General features: G+C 56.3%; 2 protein-coding genes across 2 annotated transcripts in view; one reads left to right on the forward strand and one right to left on the reverse strand.

The window, feature by feature from the left end:
• The window catches only part of TICRR (TOPBP1 interacting checkpoint and replication regulator), a 49,874-nt gene extending 48,844 nt beyond the window's left edge, over positions 1 to 1,030 (forward strand). Inside the window, exon 22 of the mRNA XM_037833025.1 lies at positions 204 to 1,030. Within this exon, the coding sequence (XP_037688953.1) occupies positions 204 to 316 (113 nt within the window). The 3' untranslated portion in view covers positions 317 to 1,030. The remainder of the gene's footprint in view (positions 1 to 203) is intronic.
• On the reverse strand, positions 993 to 17,868 carry KIF7 (kinesin family member 7). The gene is given in 20 exon segments (XM_037833026.1): positions 993 to 2,179; positions 2,388 to 2,534; positions 2,653 to 2,851; positions 3,616 to 3,822; positions 4,511 to 4,726; positions 5,855 to 6,031; positions 6,235 to 6,360; positions 6,767 to 6,964; positions 7,890 to 8,092; positions 9,420 to 9,551; positions 9,712 to 9,827; positions 10,158 to 10,285; positions 11,085 to 11,312; positions 12,041 to 12,157; positions 12,669 to 12,902; positions 12,905 to 13,190; positions 13,369 to 13,762; positions 14,142 to 14,342; positions 15,623 to 16,067; positions 17,666 to 17,868. Coding segments are annotated over 19 exon segments (3,984 nt in total). The 5' UTR covers positions 15,951 to 16,067; positions 17,666 to 17,868; the 3' UTR covers positions 993 to 1,832.
• Positions 17,869 to 18,056: the final 188 nt, after the last annotated feature.

The raw sequence follows: 18,056 nt of genomic DNA on the forward strand, positions 1-18,056 counted from the left end.
GCTTATCGCTGACAGCTAGCTGCACACTCACGGGTGGAGGGCCCTGTAACAAGTATAGGTAACATTTGTGCAGCATGAGACAACCTGCAAGCATTGCTGACTTTCTTAAGTCCATACATAACCCTCCTATGATTTAAGCCCATTTTCTTTTGTGTAGTCCTCAGTTACTTCCTGCATACCAAATCTTTCTGCCTTTTCTCTAGATGAGGACCCAGATGTATTTACCTCCGCTGCCGAAGAATCCCCTTTCAGCAGAGCGTTCTCAAGGAGACGCCCCATCAGCAGGACCTACACACGGAAGAAGCTGATGAGCTAGTTAGGGTGGAGCCAGGTTGAGGGACTAAGAATTACACACACAACTGAGCCTGTCCTGAGCCTCCGCAGTCCCTGGACCAGGAGCAGAGCTCTGAGTGGTGGTGTCTGGATGTGTTAGGAATTCCAGACTTCCATGAATTCTTAGCCGTAAACACGGAAACTGAGTCCATCTGACCCAGGGCCTTACTAATCCCTCTTCCTGCAGGACCCTGGGCTCATTACCCAGAAACTAGTAAACGGCCTTCTTAACGGAAGCCAGAAAGTTCAAAAGATGAAGGCAAAGTCAGCCCAGGTGTCCCTGGGCATAAAGCAATTAGGAACCTGGTCGCAAGCCTCTTGCTGGGGTCAGCTTTCAGTCCTACGAGAATGTGTCAGGGTCTTGACTTCCCCTCCCGGAATCCGTCCATTCCCAGGCCCCACCCCTCCCACCACCTGCCCCTTGTTAGGAAGCTGGGGGGGAGGCGGGCCGTGGTGTAGCTGGTGCCATAACTCAGAGGCAGCCTGGGAGGCCAGCAAAGCAGACAAGGCACTAGACGACCAGGATCCCCACCCCACCCTTGTGGAGCTGCTGTAAGGCTTGGACACTGGGGTGGGGAGTGCTTTGTAAACTGTAAAGCACTCTACACATACATGGATGTGAAATGAAGACTGCATCTAGGGTGGCAGAACATGTTTTTTGAACCCCCTATGAAGAACAATAAAATCACCCGTGGCGCCTGGGTACATGGTGCATTTCTGTTTAACATTCCAGCCTGGGGATGACGGTGACTTGTGGTCCAGTTCTAATGGTTTCTGGAGCCCACAGTTCCAGGTCTGCCCCATGAGTCGGCCAGTTCACGACACAGTCCTCACTCGCTCATGGCTGACTCATAGTTTTCTCTTGGAGCTCCTGATCCAGACTGTTCTGTCTTGGCCAGGGAGTGGCAACCAGTGAGGGCTGATTAGACCTGCCTCACTTTCTCAAGCTTCCAAGTCTGTTGTGTTCCAAGAAGCAACTGTTTCAAAATCTAATTCATACTGTCATTGTAGACATGAAATTCTTAAGTGAAAACTCCCATTCCTTCCTTCAGAGATTATTCTTGTTTATTGTAAAATGGTTTAAAAAATATTCTAAAACTGTGCTAAGTTTCCCAGTTCCCCTTATATACATAAGACCATTTAAACCTCAACCCTGTCGCCATTGACCTTTCTGTGACAGGCCTCAGTTGGACCCCAGGACTATGGGCAGATACTGCACTTCTTCCTTCCAGAACTCTTGAGCAAACCAAAAGGTGGCAATCGGGTACTGCAGCTTGAAGGGGAGTGAGTGATAGGAATTTGCGTGTTATTTTTAAAACCAATTTGGGTCCAGTTCTTTTGGGCTATGGCTCAAATTTGTTGACTCCAATTAGTGTAACGATCAGGCCCTTGATTTTGCCTGTGAGGTAAGGACTGTCCTTCAAAGAAGCCAAAGAGTGGGCAACAGCACCTTTTAGCAGGATCCGAATCTGCCCCCAGGGAGGGTCTTCCCCAGGAGCCTATAAGGGGTTTTTCCTGACATCAATCATCCCTGGGCTGACTCTCCGGAGTTCCCGCCGGGGCTTGGGCAAGGGCCCAAAGTTCCAGGGCAGACTCCCCTCACCGACAGGCAGCACCCGCCCCACCAGGGGCTCAGCCTCCTCCCGCTGCCTCGACTCCTCGGGGGAGCCCTGCTCGTCGCCACACATGCTCGAGCGTTTCCATGTCAATGGTAATGGAGCGTGGACCAAGTCCCGCATCTCCTCCCGGACACGGGGGTTGCTCTCAGTGAGGGGAACCTGCCAGGGGAGCTCGTCTTCATTCGCAGGCTGTCTGTTCTCCATGCACAGGGTCCTCTTCTCCCCACCTGTCACCAGGAATAGAGAAATCCTCGTTAGAAACGGCAGTACCAGTGCCTTTCTGAAGTCCCTAGCTTCCCAATGCCCCATAAGCAATATGTAAGTGACCCATTAAGAGCTGACATTAGGGTGATTGCTAAGTTTCCCCCCCAAACAGGAAAGAATAAACCCAATTTCAGAGCACAGTCCAGCTCAGTGACACCAGATGAAACTTACCCCTGCTCTGGCCTGCAGCATTCAAACTACTGAGCTTCAGTTTTAGTTCCTGGTTTATCCACAAGTGGCGGCCCAGTTCCTTCTCCAGAGCTTGAATCCTGGTCTCATATTGCCTCTTACTGTCAGCTAAGCCCTCGCCAAGGTGGTCTAGAGTCAAAAGGTAGAGAAGAGAGCAATGGGGGGCTGCAGGCATGGCGGGCGGCAGCAGCCACCACACCTTCAGGGGAGGCCAAGGCTTGTAAGCCGGCTGGCCGGCATGCCTCACCTCGACTCTGCTGCAGGAGGAGCTGGATGTTCTGTTCGTGCTCCTTCTGCTGCCGGGTAAGCTGGCGGTCCATCTCCAGGCGCTGCCGCTCCAGGGCCACCTCCAGCCAGTAGACCAGCCGCTGCTGCTCCTCAAGCTGCATCTCCAGCTCCGAGAAAGCGATCTGCTGTTGGTACTGCTCCTCTCGGAGTGTCACCACCTGTCCCCCACCAAGCCAGGCTCAAACCGAGCCTCTTATCCTGTCACCCAGGTCATCCTCCGCTAGGCACAGCAATTATTTGGCAAACTTGTCACCTCTGCCTCCATGGCAGAAATCAACAAGTCACCACAGTCTTTCCTGCTGAGCCAAGACTTGGCCTGACCCCTTCTTACACAGAGTTCTAGGCACTGATTTTCAAATGATTAGAGCTAGCTCTCAAGATGAATTTTATCTGCCACCCCTACCTCAAACCCTTTCCTGGCCACATACTGCTGAGCTTCTGGATAGAACTTTAAGTTGTGGAATTTCATCCTGTGGCCAGGATTTCTCAACCTCAGCACTACTGACATTTGGAGCCGGATAATTCTTTGTTGTGGGGGCTGTCCTGTGCCTTATGAGACGTTTAGCAGCATTCCTGGCCACTACCCACTAGATGCCACAGCACCCCAACATTTGCCATGGGACAACCAAGTGTCTCCAGACCTGGTCAAGTGTCCCAGGGAGCACAAGATCATCCCTGGGTGAGAACCACTGATCTGGGCAAGGGCATCCTGAAGGTGGTTAGACAGTCCAGGGGAGGAAGTGGAGATCTTAGTTTTGTTAAGTAAAATAGGTTTTAAGGAGGAGCGTCTTAGGCAGCCCAGAGACTGGAGCTGATCCTGATTCTGCACCCGCACGCCCACCCCGGGAGGAAATGGGGTTTTGCTGGAGCTGCCATCAGACACCAACCCCACACGCGTTCCAGGAGGTGGCAGGTGACCCACCTTGTCGAAGTACTTGCAGAGTAGTGCTCTGGTCTCTGAGGACGAGAGGTAGCTGAGCTTGGCCATGAGGTTCATCTCACACTGGGACAACAAGGAGGCCGAGGCCCGCAGTACTCGCTGGCGGCTTGTGATGGCCTCATTCTTATACTCAATGGCAGCGTCCAGGGCCTCGATGGCCTCATCCAGCTGGAACAGTGTCCGCTCCTCCTGCAGGGACATGGTTGTGCATGGAGGTGGGGTGCTGGGCTCCCTACACCTCAAAACACCTGCTCCCTGAACCACAAGTCCCATGCAGCCACAGGGTGCCGCAACGGTCAACATTTAGCCACAAACGTGCCTTTCAGTGTCCCCTCCTGAGAACTGAGCACATCCACCCTGACAGGAGCGGGGACACTGCAGCCACAGCCCCAACCTCAGCCTGAGAGGCAGGCATTGCTAAGAGGCTGTCCACTAAAGTGCACTCCCCTCTTGAGGGAGCTACACTCAGGAAACCCAGAAAACTCTACACCAACCAAAGACCTGGGACCTGTTGAGGTCTCTATTAATAGGCTTTCTTCTCTGCTGCTCAGAAAAAGCAAATTTATTTGGGCCCTGAGGTACATTAAATGTGCTCCAGATGTTCATCCCCACCAGGAGTTGAGATGTGTGTGCTGGTGTCTAACGCAGTGCAGGGTGAAGGCACGGAGAAGTCAGCAAGGCCCAGCCCCGGGCTCTCACTGATGCCCCCCGCCAACCTTTCTGGGCACAACAGAGAAGGATGAGGAGGGAAGTTGTATCCAAAAGTGGCCAGGCCCAGCGGCCAGCAGAAAGCCAGAGCCAAGGGACCAAGGAGAGCAGATGGACAGATGGACAGTGGAAGCCCAGGGCCAAGGCCTGGGTGGGCTACAGGTAGTACCTCAGGCGACAGCAGGCTACCCTGCCTCAGCTTGTTGTCGATCTCCAGGCGCTGCTTCAACAGCAGGTCCTTCTCCTGACGCAGGCTGTCAATCTCCCCACGGATTTGCTGCTGGCTATGGGCACTGCCCTGCCTCAGCTGCCCGCTCTTCTCTGAGAGCTCCTTCTCCAGGTGCTCCAGCCGGCTGGACACTCGTACGATGTCCTCATTCAGGGCCTGTGCAGCAGCGCCAAGGAGTGGGGAAGAACAGGTATCGGCTCCTACAGGAATGACAGAAACCTCCCAGCCAGCCCTCAGATGCTAAGGACAATGTGGGACCTTCCCTTAGGAACCCTACAGACCAGGTGCAAGGACCTAATCTGACAGGTCCCGGGGGCCTGGCCCTTAGCTCTGCAGGGGCTCAGGGTGTGGGCACTGGAGGGGTCCCCAGAGATGGCCCAGAAAGAGGCAATGGACAAGCAATGGGCAACGTGGCCCAAGGCTGAGTGGGGTGACGATGGCCTGTCACTGGATGACCTGACTGGAGAGTATGTTATGGGAATTATAAGAAATTAGTGGCAGAATTCTGAAGACCCTTTGTGGGAGAAAACGAGGGCTCCAGTGGCCAGGTGAAGTTAGGGATCGTGCAGCAGCAGCCCAGAACCTTCTTGGTTTTCACAGAGCTACCACTTTCATAGCGGCCAGGCCAGGACTCCTGGCCTCTGCAGCTCTGGAACCCTCTGGGAATCTAGCCCAGGCACCTGCTACTGGAATAGGCTTGGGGTTTGTGTTTGACAGACCCACTCTAATCCTCATGGCAACATAATGATTCCATTTAACAGAAGAAGAAACTAAGGCTCAGGAGCTGACCTTCCTCCTCCACCTTCCTATTCAAGAGGCAGCAAGGCCAGGTGGGAGCCAGTTTCAACTCCAGGTCCATCTGCCTCCAAAGCCAATGAATGTTCCTTCTACTTGGCTCTTTCCACCTACCCTTATTCTACCTACCCAGGTCTAGAGCACATGGTTAATGAGGTGAAATGAATCATGGGATGGATACTTGGAGAGGTTCCTTTACCTACATCAGAACGTGCATCATAAGTATCTTAAAGCCCTGGCATTCTGGAGCACTGAGCCACAGGCTGTTGCCCAGTAGAGGACAGCTTTACCTGACTGGAACTCATTTAACAGGAATGTCACCTGGAAGGACCTCACCTGGCAGGATCACTTCTGGCTGTACCTCACCTGGCAGGGGCATCACCTGGCGAGACTTTCCCTGGCTAGACCTAACCTGGCCAGAACCTCACCTGGCAGGAACTAACCAATGAGAGGCATCACCTGGCAGGACTTCCTCTGGCAGGGCCTCACCTGGGTGGACCGTAGGCGCTTACTCTCCAGCCCCGATTTCTCCTGCATCAGGGCCTCCTTCTTGGCCAGGATGGCCTCCCGCTTGTGGAGCTCCTCCCCCAGCTCCTCCAGTGCCCGCCGCTGCTGCAGGACTTTCTCCATCTCCAGATCCAGCCACTTCTTCTGCTCCTCGATCTTCTGAGGGAAAAGCGGGGAGCAGGAAGGGAACTCAGTTCCCACCTTTGGCTCTGCGGGCAGGGAGAACGGTGTCCTACCAGCCTGACTCCCAGGGGACCCTGGCAAGCAGCCAGGGCTGCCAGCCAGGCTGCGGGGGCTCGTGGAGGCACAGGCTCGGCCAAGCCCTCATCCCGCCTTGCCCACCCCTTCCACCCAGGCGCCACCTGCTGCTGCTCCAGGCTGACCACTGAGCCATTGCTGCCACTGCGCCTCTTCCTCTGGAAGGCTGCGATCTCTTCTGTCTTGATCTTCAGGATCTTTTGCTGCTGCTCGTGCTTCAGCTCCAGCTCCTGGGGAAGGGGCATGGTGGGGGAAGCTCAGCAGGCAGGGCCCCTCATGGCACCAGGGCCATGTCTGTGACCCCCCAAAGCCCCCGGGGATTGCCCACCCCTCTCCTGCACAACCCTGCAGTGTGTTCCCCAGCCTCCCCCAAGGCTCTCCGGGAACCAGCAATCAGAAGCAAACATTCTTCTAGCCCCTCAGAGATGCCAAACACCTTCTATATTTCATCTCACTGAGTCCTCATTCTGGCCATGCGTTTCCTGTAATTCTCATTTTCGGATGAAAAACAAATTCACAGAGGCTACGTGGCCTGCTCTGTAAGGTCACGTGGCTGTGAGGGAGGGGTGGGCAGGACAGAGTTGCTCAGGCTTCCCTGGCTGGGCCTGGACAGGGACCTACCCAGCTGGAGCCCACCTTGACACGGTGCTGCCGCTTGGTCATCTCCATCTCCAGGCGCCGCTTCTGCTCCGTCTCCTCGCGCAGCCGCCTCTGCAGCTGGCCTTGCTGCTGCCGCATAAGCTGCACATTCCTCTCGAGCTCCTGCAGCCGCCTCTCGCTCTGGGCCGACAGCGACACCAGTCGCTCCGTCGCCTGCTTCTTCTCCTTCAGCACCTGGGACCAATGCAATCCCCACTGAGCCTCACAGGGGCAGCCCGCAAGGCTGGCATGGGGCCTGGCACTCAATGAGGATGGGCAAGTGGACGGAGGGACAGCTCAAAGGGGAAACTGGCAGGTGGGTGATGGACTAGTGATAGTACTGGTAACTAACACTTCCACAGCATTTACTATATACCAGGCTGTAAACTTAGTGGTTTGCATGTATTAAATACTCCCAACAATGCTGTGAGAGGGTATAATGATGATTAGCCCTATGATACAGATTAGGAAATTGAGGCACAGAGAGGTTAGGAAACTTGACTAAAGACACACTTGAAAGCTGGGATTCAAATCCAAGAGGTCTGGCTCCAGAGCCCCTGCTCTCAACCACTTTCCTGTCTTTTCTTGGATACCTGAGCTGATAAAAGAGGAGATGATGGATGTATGGAAGGATGGTTGAACAGACAGGTTGATGGGATATAAAGGTCAAAAAATAGGATAAGGCATAGATTGATAAGAAGATAAGAAGGTAGACGGACAGATGGATAAATGGACAATTGGTCACATCAACTGTTAAAAGGATAAAGGGAATGATTAGATGGACAGGTGGACAGATGGAGGGATGACGGAAGGGAGGGGAAAGTGAAGAGATAGCTGGAAGTGAGGACAGTTGGCTGGAGAGAGAGGAGGGCTGCATGATGGAAGGTGGCTTTTCTTTAGATGCCAGCCCCCATCATTTGTCTCCTAGATGGGTTCAGGCAGGACCCACTTCCCTACCTCTGTCAGGACTGCCAGCTTCTCACACAATACCAGGCTGGCCCTAGGAGGTCAGAAGGGAGTTGGCGCCAAAAGCCAGGACACAGGCCCTGCACAGGTTCTACTCTGACCTCAGGCCCCGGCCTGGGAGGCCCCAGTGCCGCGCTAGTGCCCCGACACTGACCTGCACCCGGCTCTGGGCCACGGCAACCCTCTTGCGGAACTCCTGGAGCCGGGACCGCTCGCCAGCATCCTGGGGCTCCTGGCCCTCGAGCTCCCGCAGCTGCCTCTGGCCTTCACTGAGCTCCACTCGCACCCGCTCTGCCTCCTGCTCCAGCTCGCGGATGCGCTGACTGTGCTGGCGGTTCAGGGCCTGGGCTGCCTTCCCTGGAAGGAGGTGGAGCCGCGTCAGCACAGGCCGGCCCTTCTACCCAAAAGAGGGTTGTTCAGACCACTGTCAGCCCCAGACACCTGTGTGGGCTTTGCCAAGCCTCTGTACCATGAGTACTGTGATTTGCTTAGTATTTTCCTTTAAATCAATTTACTTTTTAAATTGGCCTCATTCTCAGCAGTGACATGGAAATTACATCTTAACCAGTTTTATCTTTTCCTAACACATTAAAATACATATATAATTAGGACCTGCATATAATTAAGCCTCTGGGATTAACTTCCATTTGAAGGAAGTATGGGGACAGAGGAACAAGTTAAACGGCATCACAAGGAAGCAAACAGACAAACCCACAACATTCTGGGTTGGGGACATTCTTCTGGACAACTGAAGAGTGAAAGAAGGGGGACTTCAGATACCAAACAAGGAAATGCAACGTGTGGAGCAAGTTTGGAGCCAGGTTCAAGCAAACCAGCTGTACAGAGACACTGCTGAATAATCGAGGAAATATGCTTAAGACTGGGCATTAGATGGCATTAAGTTTGTTAGATGTGCTAATGGCACTATGCTTAGGTAAGAAACGCCCCAAGTTTTAGAGTGGCACACTGAAAGTGGTAGGGATAAAATGACACAATATCTGGGATGAGCTTCAAAATATCTCAGCAAAGGAAAATGGGAGAGATGAAATGAACGTAGCAAAGTGTGTGCTACATCTAGGTGAGGGGTATGTGGGGTTCACTGTACAAATTCTCTCTTCTTGTCTGTAAGTTTGAAAACTTTCAGAATGTATTTTGTAATAAATAAATTCATAACCATTAAAATAAAAAGGGTCAACAGGTCACCTAAATCAGCCCCTGATTCACACATACCCCAGCAGCAGACATAGCACAATTTGGAGACACTCAGTCCTCAGTCACAGCCACTGTGTACTCCCCAGGTCCGAGAGAGGGTCTGCTCCCAGCACAGTGGCTGACACACAGCAGACACTTCAGAGGCAATAACAACAATAATAGTAATTGGAAGAAGCAGTACTAACGCCTCCTAAGAGCTATCTATTCTCGGCATTTTACCTGAATTAGCTCATTCATCCTCCTAAAAACTCTATGGTACAATTATTACTCCCTGTTTTAGAAATGAGAAAACTGACGTATGGTGGGGATATGCTACTTGTTCAAGGTCACAGAGCTGAAAGAGGCTGAGCTGGGAATCAAACCTGGGTACCTGGCCTCCCTTAACCAACTCTACTAAGCCTCTAAATCAGTGTACAAGGACGGACAGGAAATCAGGATCAGGCAGGAGGCCCACCGAATGCCCACCCCTCACCTGTGCGGACCAACTCGCCGATGAGCTCCTCCTTCATGCGGATGTTGATGGCCAGCTCCCGGATTTTCTGCTGGGCCTGGGCCAGTCTCCACTCAGAGGCTGAGACAGCAGGGGCCTTGTTCCCACCAACCGCTGTAATGGGCAGCTGTCAAGGCCGCTGTGCTGCCTGACGGTGGGGAGAGATGGAGGGGAGAAGGGGAGGCAAGCCCTGGGCAGTGTTGTGTGGGTGGCTGCACCCCCTTGGGGTCAGGGGGAATGAGGAGGGGGCCCTCTTCCTGCCCACCCAGCTCACCTTTGGGCCCTGGGATGGCCACATCCAGCTCTTCAAGGTGAAGCTCTGGGCCCTTCCTGCGGGACGGACTTCCTGCACGAACCTCCACCCTCCGGCTCCAGTTGCTGATCCCATTTCTGGAGGGTGGAAGCAGGGGTCTGCACCTTCCCCAGCCCCTGCCCCAGACCCAGCCCCCTCCCAGGCTGGGAGGGAAGAAAAGCAGCCACCGGGCCATCCATGCCCCCAAGGTCAAATGCAACCCCAGGATGGAAGTCTCATAGAACTCTGAGGCGGAGCCTGAGAACCAGGAGGCCTGGGCCCACTCTGCAGCCACCACTCCAGCCAGACCTCTTGGCTTAGAGACCCACAATCCCTGGCCTGCCCTCCCTCAAGGCCGGTGGAGACGATGCAGGTGTGGGCACCCCAAGACCCAGGCTCATCAGGCTCAGGCAACAGGCCCCACTCACCTGCGCAGGTGCAAGGCCCGCCTCGGTGGCTCCTCCTCTTCGTCCTCCTCTGATGCAGTTGGAGAGCCACTTCCCAGCTTATCTCCCTCAGTCAGCAGCTTGGCCCCAGCTTCCCTGCCATCTGTCAGCTGCGGGGGCATGTCAAGATTTCATGGTAGGAATGCCTCCAGAGCATCCTCTGTCTGCACACCTCTGCCTCCATAAGCCCTATCTTACCTGCAAGATTTAGCTCCAATGACACCTCTGGGAAGCCTTTCCAGTCTCAAACTAGAGACAAAAGCTTTCTCCTCTCTCCACACCCCGCTTTTAGCCCCCACAGTATCTGGCAGTCCCCAGGTGACAATCTACCTTTCTATCTTGCATAACTATCACCAAGGAGACCCTGCCAGAGATGGGTGCTCAACAGGCTTCTGCCAATCCTATGTCCTCCCATCCCTCAGTCCCTCGAGGCTTTAGAGCTAAACTGACCCAGAGCTTTCAGGCGGACGTAGGAGTAGCCTTGGTCCAAAAGGCCCGAACCAGGCAAAGGAGAACAAGGCGAGACAGGCTAAGGGAGACAGGCTAAGGCTCAATGGAAAAATGAACTTGCAAAGAGAATCATCCAAAGACAGAGAAGTTGTCTTAAAGGTGATGAGCTCTCCATTTTTGGAGGTATGCAAGCTTTCAATCCAGTGCTAGAAGCCAGAACCCCTCTTAACCACCTCATTCCAAGCAATCTCCAGCTACTCCCAGGGAGCCACTGCCCAAAAGCACCAGAACTCCCTGAGAGGCCTGCAGTCACCCAAATCTTGGGGCAGGGGCATCCCACAAATCACAGCTGGTCCCATGAAAACATGAGAAGAGGAAGATGTGCCCCAGCGTTGCCCTTGCCCTGCTCTGACCAATCCAACAGGGCCCAGGGGATGCTCTGTCTGGCTACCCCCTCACCTCTCCCCACTGCTCAGGACAAGCTTCATCTCCAGGAAGGCAGGCAAGGGGCCCCATGCTGAGCACATGGGTGTGAGCACCCCTCAGGGGGGCTGTGTGAGGCCGAGGCACAAAAGATCCAGGAGGCAGGCCCTGCAGGAGCCCTGGGGCCCCCCAGCCAGGCCGCACCATCTCTAGCCGCAGCCGCAGCTCTGTCATTTCCTCCTGCTGCTCACGCAGACGGTCGCTCTGCAAGACAAGGCCTGAGCGCTTGTGGGGAGAAAGGTTCTGGTGGCAGGGAGGCAGGGGCAGGGGTTCTGGCCACAGGGATGCCTGGAGCAGGGGTGCTGGGACAAGGGGTGCCAGGGGCAACAGTACTGAGGGCAGGGATGCTCTTTGACAGGCAGAAGCATGGGAAACTGGAGAACAAGTCTGAGGCTACAGCACCCTCCCTAGTCTAACTCTCGCATACACAGGACCTATAAAGTGGCCTGTGAAGGAGAGCACTGTCTGTACACCCATTCTATGGACATGGAAGCAAGGCTCAGAGGAAGTGAGTGCCCCAAAGTCACAGAATCTCTGGGTTCCAGGTCACCATGATGACCATCACTGTACTAGTTCAGGCTCAAGCTCTCACCCCACCTGCCATGGCCCCTCCTCACACTCCCTCCATGCTAGTCTCCCTGCCAGTCACTGCCACCAGAGGGCACCAGGGGCAGGTCCAGTCTGGCACAGCCTGGCTCCACCATCCCATCCTGCTGCCCCTGCAGCCCCATCTCCCATCTACACTCGTGACCATCCAGCAAAGCTGAGCTTCCAGTTGGTTGCCCCAAACCCACCCACATGGTTCTGTTTCTCACCTCCACACTTTGCTCACATGGGCACCCCCATCTCAGCCTTGCTCCCTATCAGCCTGGCTAACTCCGTCACATCCTGGGAGCCTCAGCTCAGACTTCCTCTCCTCTGGGAAGCCCCACCTGCAGTTTGTACTGCTCCATAGCATCCTCTAGAGCCGCCAGAAAGTCTCGGTTCTCCTCCTCCAGCCGGGCCACCTGGCCTTGCAGGCTCAGCAGCTGCTGTGCCGCCTCATCCTCCTGTGGGGCAGGAAAGGGGCTTCAGGAGGGGGACTGGCAGGGCCAGCTTGCTTCTCCATGGGACACCGGGGCCTGCTCTCTGCCCCCGGCTCCCCAGCCCTGACTGCAATGGGGCACCAAAACCACACTAGTGGGGAGGGCACCCCAGACCTATTGGTGGTTTGCAATCCCCTCTGCAAGCCGTTTGGGCTAGCTCTGGTAATTATTCATCATATTATGAGTAATATTATCACCACTACTACGGAACCGCTTTCAGGCCTTCAACTTGTTAGATATTCAGCCCTCACAACACCCCCCAGAGCTAAGTACTAACATTATCCCTACTTCACAGACAGATACCCCCAGCATGGGTGAGGGTAAGGAAAGTGACCAAGGTCATCAGCAGAGATGACTGAATCTTGAATGTGCTCTGCTAATGGACAGGCGGCAGGACACAGGACATGGCCCGACACCGGAAGGTGACGGCCTTCTCCCTCCCCCCGTCCCCAAGACCCCCCCGGCCCTCGGCCACCTTTCGCCCGAGCGGCCCCTGCGCAGCCTGGTCTTCCGCGGAGGCGCTCTGGATGCCGCTGTCGGGCCCGGAGGCGGAGCTCAGGGCGCTGCGCTCGCCCTCGACGGCGCACAGCCAGTCGCGCACCTTGCGGGCGGCGGCGCCGGGCAGCCCGGGCTCGGCCTGCAGCTCGCGCAGGAGGCTGTAGGCTGCGTCCGTGCGGGCCCGGTAGCGCGCGCACTCGGCGCCCAAGCGGGGGCGGTGGCGGCCGCGGAGGCGGCGGCGGGGCCCGGGGCGCGGCGGCCGCGATGGATGATGCGCGTCTCCGAGCGGTGCCGCGGCGGTCCCCGCGCCCCGGCCGCCGCCTCGTCGGGCGCCCGCTCGGCCTCGGGCCGCCAGTTGACCGTGGCGCGGTTGCGGATGTTCTGGGCGCGGCTAGCGTAGTTGAGGGTGTTGAGGGTCTCATCGAAGTCGGAGGACGAGGGGCTGACGCAGGCGATCATCACCGTCTTGGCGTTCCCGCCCAGAGAGTCTTTGAGGATTCTGCGGGCACCGAGGGCGAGGCGTGTCGGGGGTCCCCACCAGCCAAGACCAGGGCCAGCCGTCCAGACTTCGGCGGGGCCTGAGCTTCCTCTTGGTTCCCCATGGCCAAGACCTAGGTGGGACCCAGAAGTCAGTGGGGGACCCTCCCCACCTCCACCAGCGCCCTTGAGCGGCTCACCGGGTGATCTTGGAGTCACGGTACGGGATGTGGCTACCGCGGCGCTGGGGGTCAGCCAGGGCGCTTATGACGTTGCCTAGAGCCAGGAGGCTGCTGTTGATCTGGATGCTCTCCTTCAGCCGCTCGTCCGTGCTGCCTGTCTTGAGCACCCTCTCGGAGCCCGCCAGGTCCACGAAGTGGAACTTGGAGACCAGCAGCTGCCCGGCGGCGGGTCGGGGCAGGCGGCTGGGGGCGCGCCCGCGCTGCTCCAGGGTCACCGTGAAGACCGTGTGCGAGCGGCTGGAGAGGCGGTTGAGGTGCGTGGCACCCGTGTGCCGCGCTGCGTTGCCCATCTCCAGGAGGCTCAGCACCTCGTCCAGGCCCTCCACATCCACTTCCTTCACCCCGCACAGCACTGCGGACACAGCTAGCTGTGAGCCCAGGGCAGGGGCAGCCGCGCTGACCAGCGTGAGAGCAGGCATGGCAGCACTAGCTTCCTCAGGAACCATGTGTCCCCTCCCTGTATCCAAGGGTCCTGCCCATCCTGGTTTGGTCTTGAGGGGCTCCAGCTCCCCCCATCCCCATGACCACCTCATTGCCTCCCAGTCTGGGTACAGAAGTATAATATTCCAAACTTAGCGAAGAGAAGGAAACTCAAGCAAAACTTTTCCCGAGCTAGGGTCTCCTGGAGGAGGTGTGGCTCCCAGACAGGTAAGCAGGTGAGCCTCCCCAAGCCAGCTGCACCAACCCAGTCCCACTGGAGAAGGGGGCTGGAGGCTGGGGGGTATTCCTACCAACATTCCCACGGTCGTCTTCCCGAAGCTGGATATCTCGGCTGGCAGTGCCCACCTCGAGCAGGTCGCGGAACTCTTCCTTGTACACTTCCAGGTAGGACACGTGCACCAGACAGTCAAGCAGGTCATTCTCATCGATCAGCTTGAAGGCCTCAGCCATGGCCCGTGGGATGATACCCTGCTCGTCCTCATGGAGGGAGGCTGGGGAGACACCACAGGGCCTCGCCTGCAGCTGGGCACAGCCCAAGGCTCCAAGGCCCCTGCCAGCAGCTGACCGAGGGGGCTCCAGCATGGAGAAAGCAGCAGCAGAGGCCGGGGTGGGCTGGGCGGCCTGAGCCAGGCTGTGCTCCAAGGTAGCCAAGCTTCAGGTCAGGCAGGATTACAGAATGACAGAGTTGGAAGCAACCTCTCCTGGTTCAACCAATCCACTACATCCCCGATAGAATAGATACCCTTGACTTGACTGCTCCCAAGGACAGGGAGTTCATTACCATGGCCCATTCTCTATTATCTAAAGGGTCTCCTTAAACTTATCCAAAAGAAGTAATTTGAGGATGTTCAGAGCAGGATTCTTCATAACTTCAAAAGACATGCAAATATCCTAAGGATCTGTCCTAAGATTCAATAGGGGATAGGATTAAAGAAATTATTTTATATTCACAATGGAATCCTAGGCAGCAGTTAAAAATTAGATTGAAGAATAGTGATATAGAGAAATATTCATGATATATTGTTAAGAAAATACAGAATGATACAAAAGAATGGGTACAATATAATCTCACTTTTAAAAGTGTAATAATTTTCAGAGAAAGAAACTGGAGTGAGTGAGTGATCTCTGAAAGGTATCTCAGAAAGGCAGTTACAAGTAAGTTTTATTTTGTGCATGTGTCTTTGTTGTTGTTGTTTCGTATTTTCCCAGTTTTCTACCAAAACACATATCCTTGTTTAACCTAAGAGGAAGCAGTTTGTGTTGTTTAAAAAAGGGAAGTTCCTTCACTGGGCCCAGAATACCTCTCCCAAACTCTGCTCCAGAGCGTCCCTGAACCTGCCTGCTCCCTGCTCCGTGGCAGCCAAAGCACCTCTTTTCCAGGACAAATGTTCCCATTCCCAACCACGGATGCTGGCCCTTGGCAGCCATCCTGGCAACCTCCAGAGACATGCCAGCTTCCCTGCCCTTCCTCCCCTGAGGTCCCAGAAGCAGGTGGCGTGGCCCCATCTCTATGGAGTTGAGAAGGCCACCCACCCCCGAGGACCCTCCTCCCATGGGGGCACCTAAGGCTGGTTCCTGCCCTGCCCAGCCCGCCCATGCCTGGTCCCACCATGGGCTGCAGACCCTGCTGTACCCTGCTCCCCCACCTCCAGCACCCCATAACCCCTCCCAAGCTTCCTAAAGGGAATGGCAGTGAGGGGACAGGGATAGAAATTCAGGAGACACTGAGGCCCTTCACATGGGACAAGGGGCCCCAGGCAGAGTCACTCACCCACACTGGCCTCCCCCATGGTGTACGTCTTCCCAGAGCCCGTCTGACCGTAGGCAAAGACGGTGGCATTGAAGCCTTCGAAAAATGCCTCAAGGAGGGGCTGCACGCAAGCCTGGTACACGGCCTCCTGTCCCGAGTCCTCGGCCAGCACCGTGTGGAAGCCAAAGCGGCGGTCGCGGCCCAGGGTGACGTGGCCATGGCCCGGCTCCACCCGCAGGCAGCTCTGGTGCCCATGCAGCAGCTCCTTGGGCAGCAGCGGGCGGACTCGCAGGGCCACCCTCACAGGGGCCTCTTCAGCCCCTGGTGGCCTCTGGGCCTCCAGCCCCATGTTGAGAGAGGGTTGCTTAGGGCCCTGCTGAGAGAGAGAGGCCTCTGCGACAGCACCTGTAACCTTGGCTGGACTCACCCTGCAGGTGACCCAGAGCCAAGTCCTGCAGCGCCTGACCTTGGAGGGATGGAGGGGAGGGGGGTCAAAGTTCAGAACATTTGCCAAACCCTGACCGGTCCCCAAATGCTGCAGGGACCACGCTAAAATCCTACACAGTGAATTCTCACAGCCCCTATCACTGGCAAAATAGGATCCTACAACTTCATTTGACACACCTTCTCCTGTGACCCCATCTCCCAGAAGACACCCCCCCTCCCAACCCACACACATCCCAGGGAACTCCTTTCATGAACACCGGCTGGATTTTCCACAGTCTGCCTATATCACATCACACATACCTCACTCCACCTTCTTCAAAATATTCAACAGTTCCTCCAAGACCAAGTCCCACCACCACATCCTGCCAATTCCATCTAAGTTTCTTTCAAGTCCACCTGATTCTCCCTATGCTGTTGCCAAAGCCCTGGCCAGGCCACCGACATCCTGACAGGATTTTTAGCAGCTCTACTTGCCACCTCCAATGTGGCAGTCAGAGGCATCTTTCAAAAAAAAACAAAGGCAACTGTGTCACTCCCCTGCTTCCCTGCGTCCTCCAAAGACTCACCACTGCCCTCGGGGTTCAAAACCTTAACAGAACCTGCCCACCTCCTGCTGTCACCCTAGAACTTTCCTCACCTTTCTGCCTACAACACCTCAGTGTGGCCAAAGCCTCCTCTTGTCTCCCCTTAGGTTGGATACACCTTTTTCAGGGACCCCAGGGAAGCTCAACTCTGAGCAACTCTGCTCCATCCTCCTCCCTCCCACCCCACACAACCCCCTGTGCCTCCTTCACCAGCCACTGACCACTCTCTGGTGCAACTGCCAGGTTACCTTTTTGTCTCCTCCCACCATCCAGACGGGGACCCTCTTTGTCTCCCTCCTGCTTCTCGCAAGCACCCAGCACAAGGTCTGGCACGTAGTAGCTCCCCAATAAATACTGATGAATATTTCTCATTCAAGGAACTTTCCCCATCCTCTCTCGACTTATCGCGTTCGTCGCTGCCTCTCCCCACCTCACTTTTTTTTTTTTTAAGTCTTTAAAAAAGTTCGCTCAGAACAGGTAACGGTTCTTTAATGCATTCATTCATTCGACCCCGCTGAGTGCCGGCCCTGGGAGCACAGCGGGAACTGTGCCCCGCAATCCGGTGGGGTCCTTCGCGCACCGCCCGCCCCTGGTGAGCTTCTCGCCCCCGCGCCGTGTCCGCTTCTCCGCGCCCTTGCTCCGGGCACAGTGCTCAGCGCTCCGAAGACGCTCAACGAACTCCAAAGGCGCTTCGCGCCGGGAGTAGGGGACCGGGGGCGGTGGTCCCGGGACCACGGCTCTCAGAAAGTTTGGAGAAGTGATTAAAAATGTGGACCCGAGCTACGTAGCCTCCGCGCTCGCTCCTACTGGCCAGGCCCGGGATGCCGGCCTCGGGCCTCTGATTGAGAGAAGGGAGGGGTCTCGGGGAGCCGGTAAGCAGCGATGGGGACTCCTCGAGCCGAGTGAGGGCTCCCCACGCGCCCGCGCTCTCGGTGCCACCCGGCCCAGGCCTGCGCAGGGACTGGGGAGAGCGCGCGCCTCCCCCACCCCACCCAGGTCCTCGCCCCCCGCCCGCTCCCTGGCACACACCCACCTGCTCGGGGGCGAGTGTAGACCCGGGCCGTGCAGTCAGGCTCGGAGCCCCAGCGCGGCGCGCTCAGATGCCGTCATCGGGACCCCCGCCCCCCAAAACATCCCGCCCGTCACCCTCAACTCCGCCCGCTTCAGCATCTGGGGGCGCAGGCGCGAGCCGGGCGGGCGGCCCGCAGACTGGGTGGGGCGCGGGCGGGAGCCGGGGCGGGGCCTTGATTGAGGGGCGGGGCTAGCGCGTCTTCCTAAGCCCCAGCTCCACCCTGTCGTGGCCGCTGAGCTCTGATCCCAGCCTGGGGACACAGCGACCAACGAGGCCGGCCTGGCTCTCCGTGCTGGAGAAACCCAACTATCCATGGGGCGGGGCCCTTACGTCTCAAAAATGACAAGTTGTA

The sequence above is a fragment of the Choloepus didactylus genome, chromosome 4 (assembly GCF_015220235.1).
Source record: "Choloepus didactylus isolate mChoDid1 chromosome 4, mChoDid1.pri, whole genome shotgun sequence".
Lineage (NCBI taxonomy): Eukaryota > Metazoa > Chordata > Mammalia > Pilosa > Megalonychidae > Choloepus > Choloepus didactylus.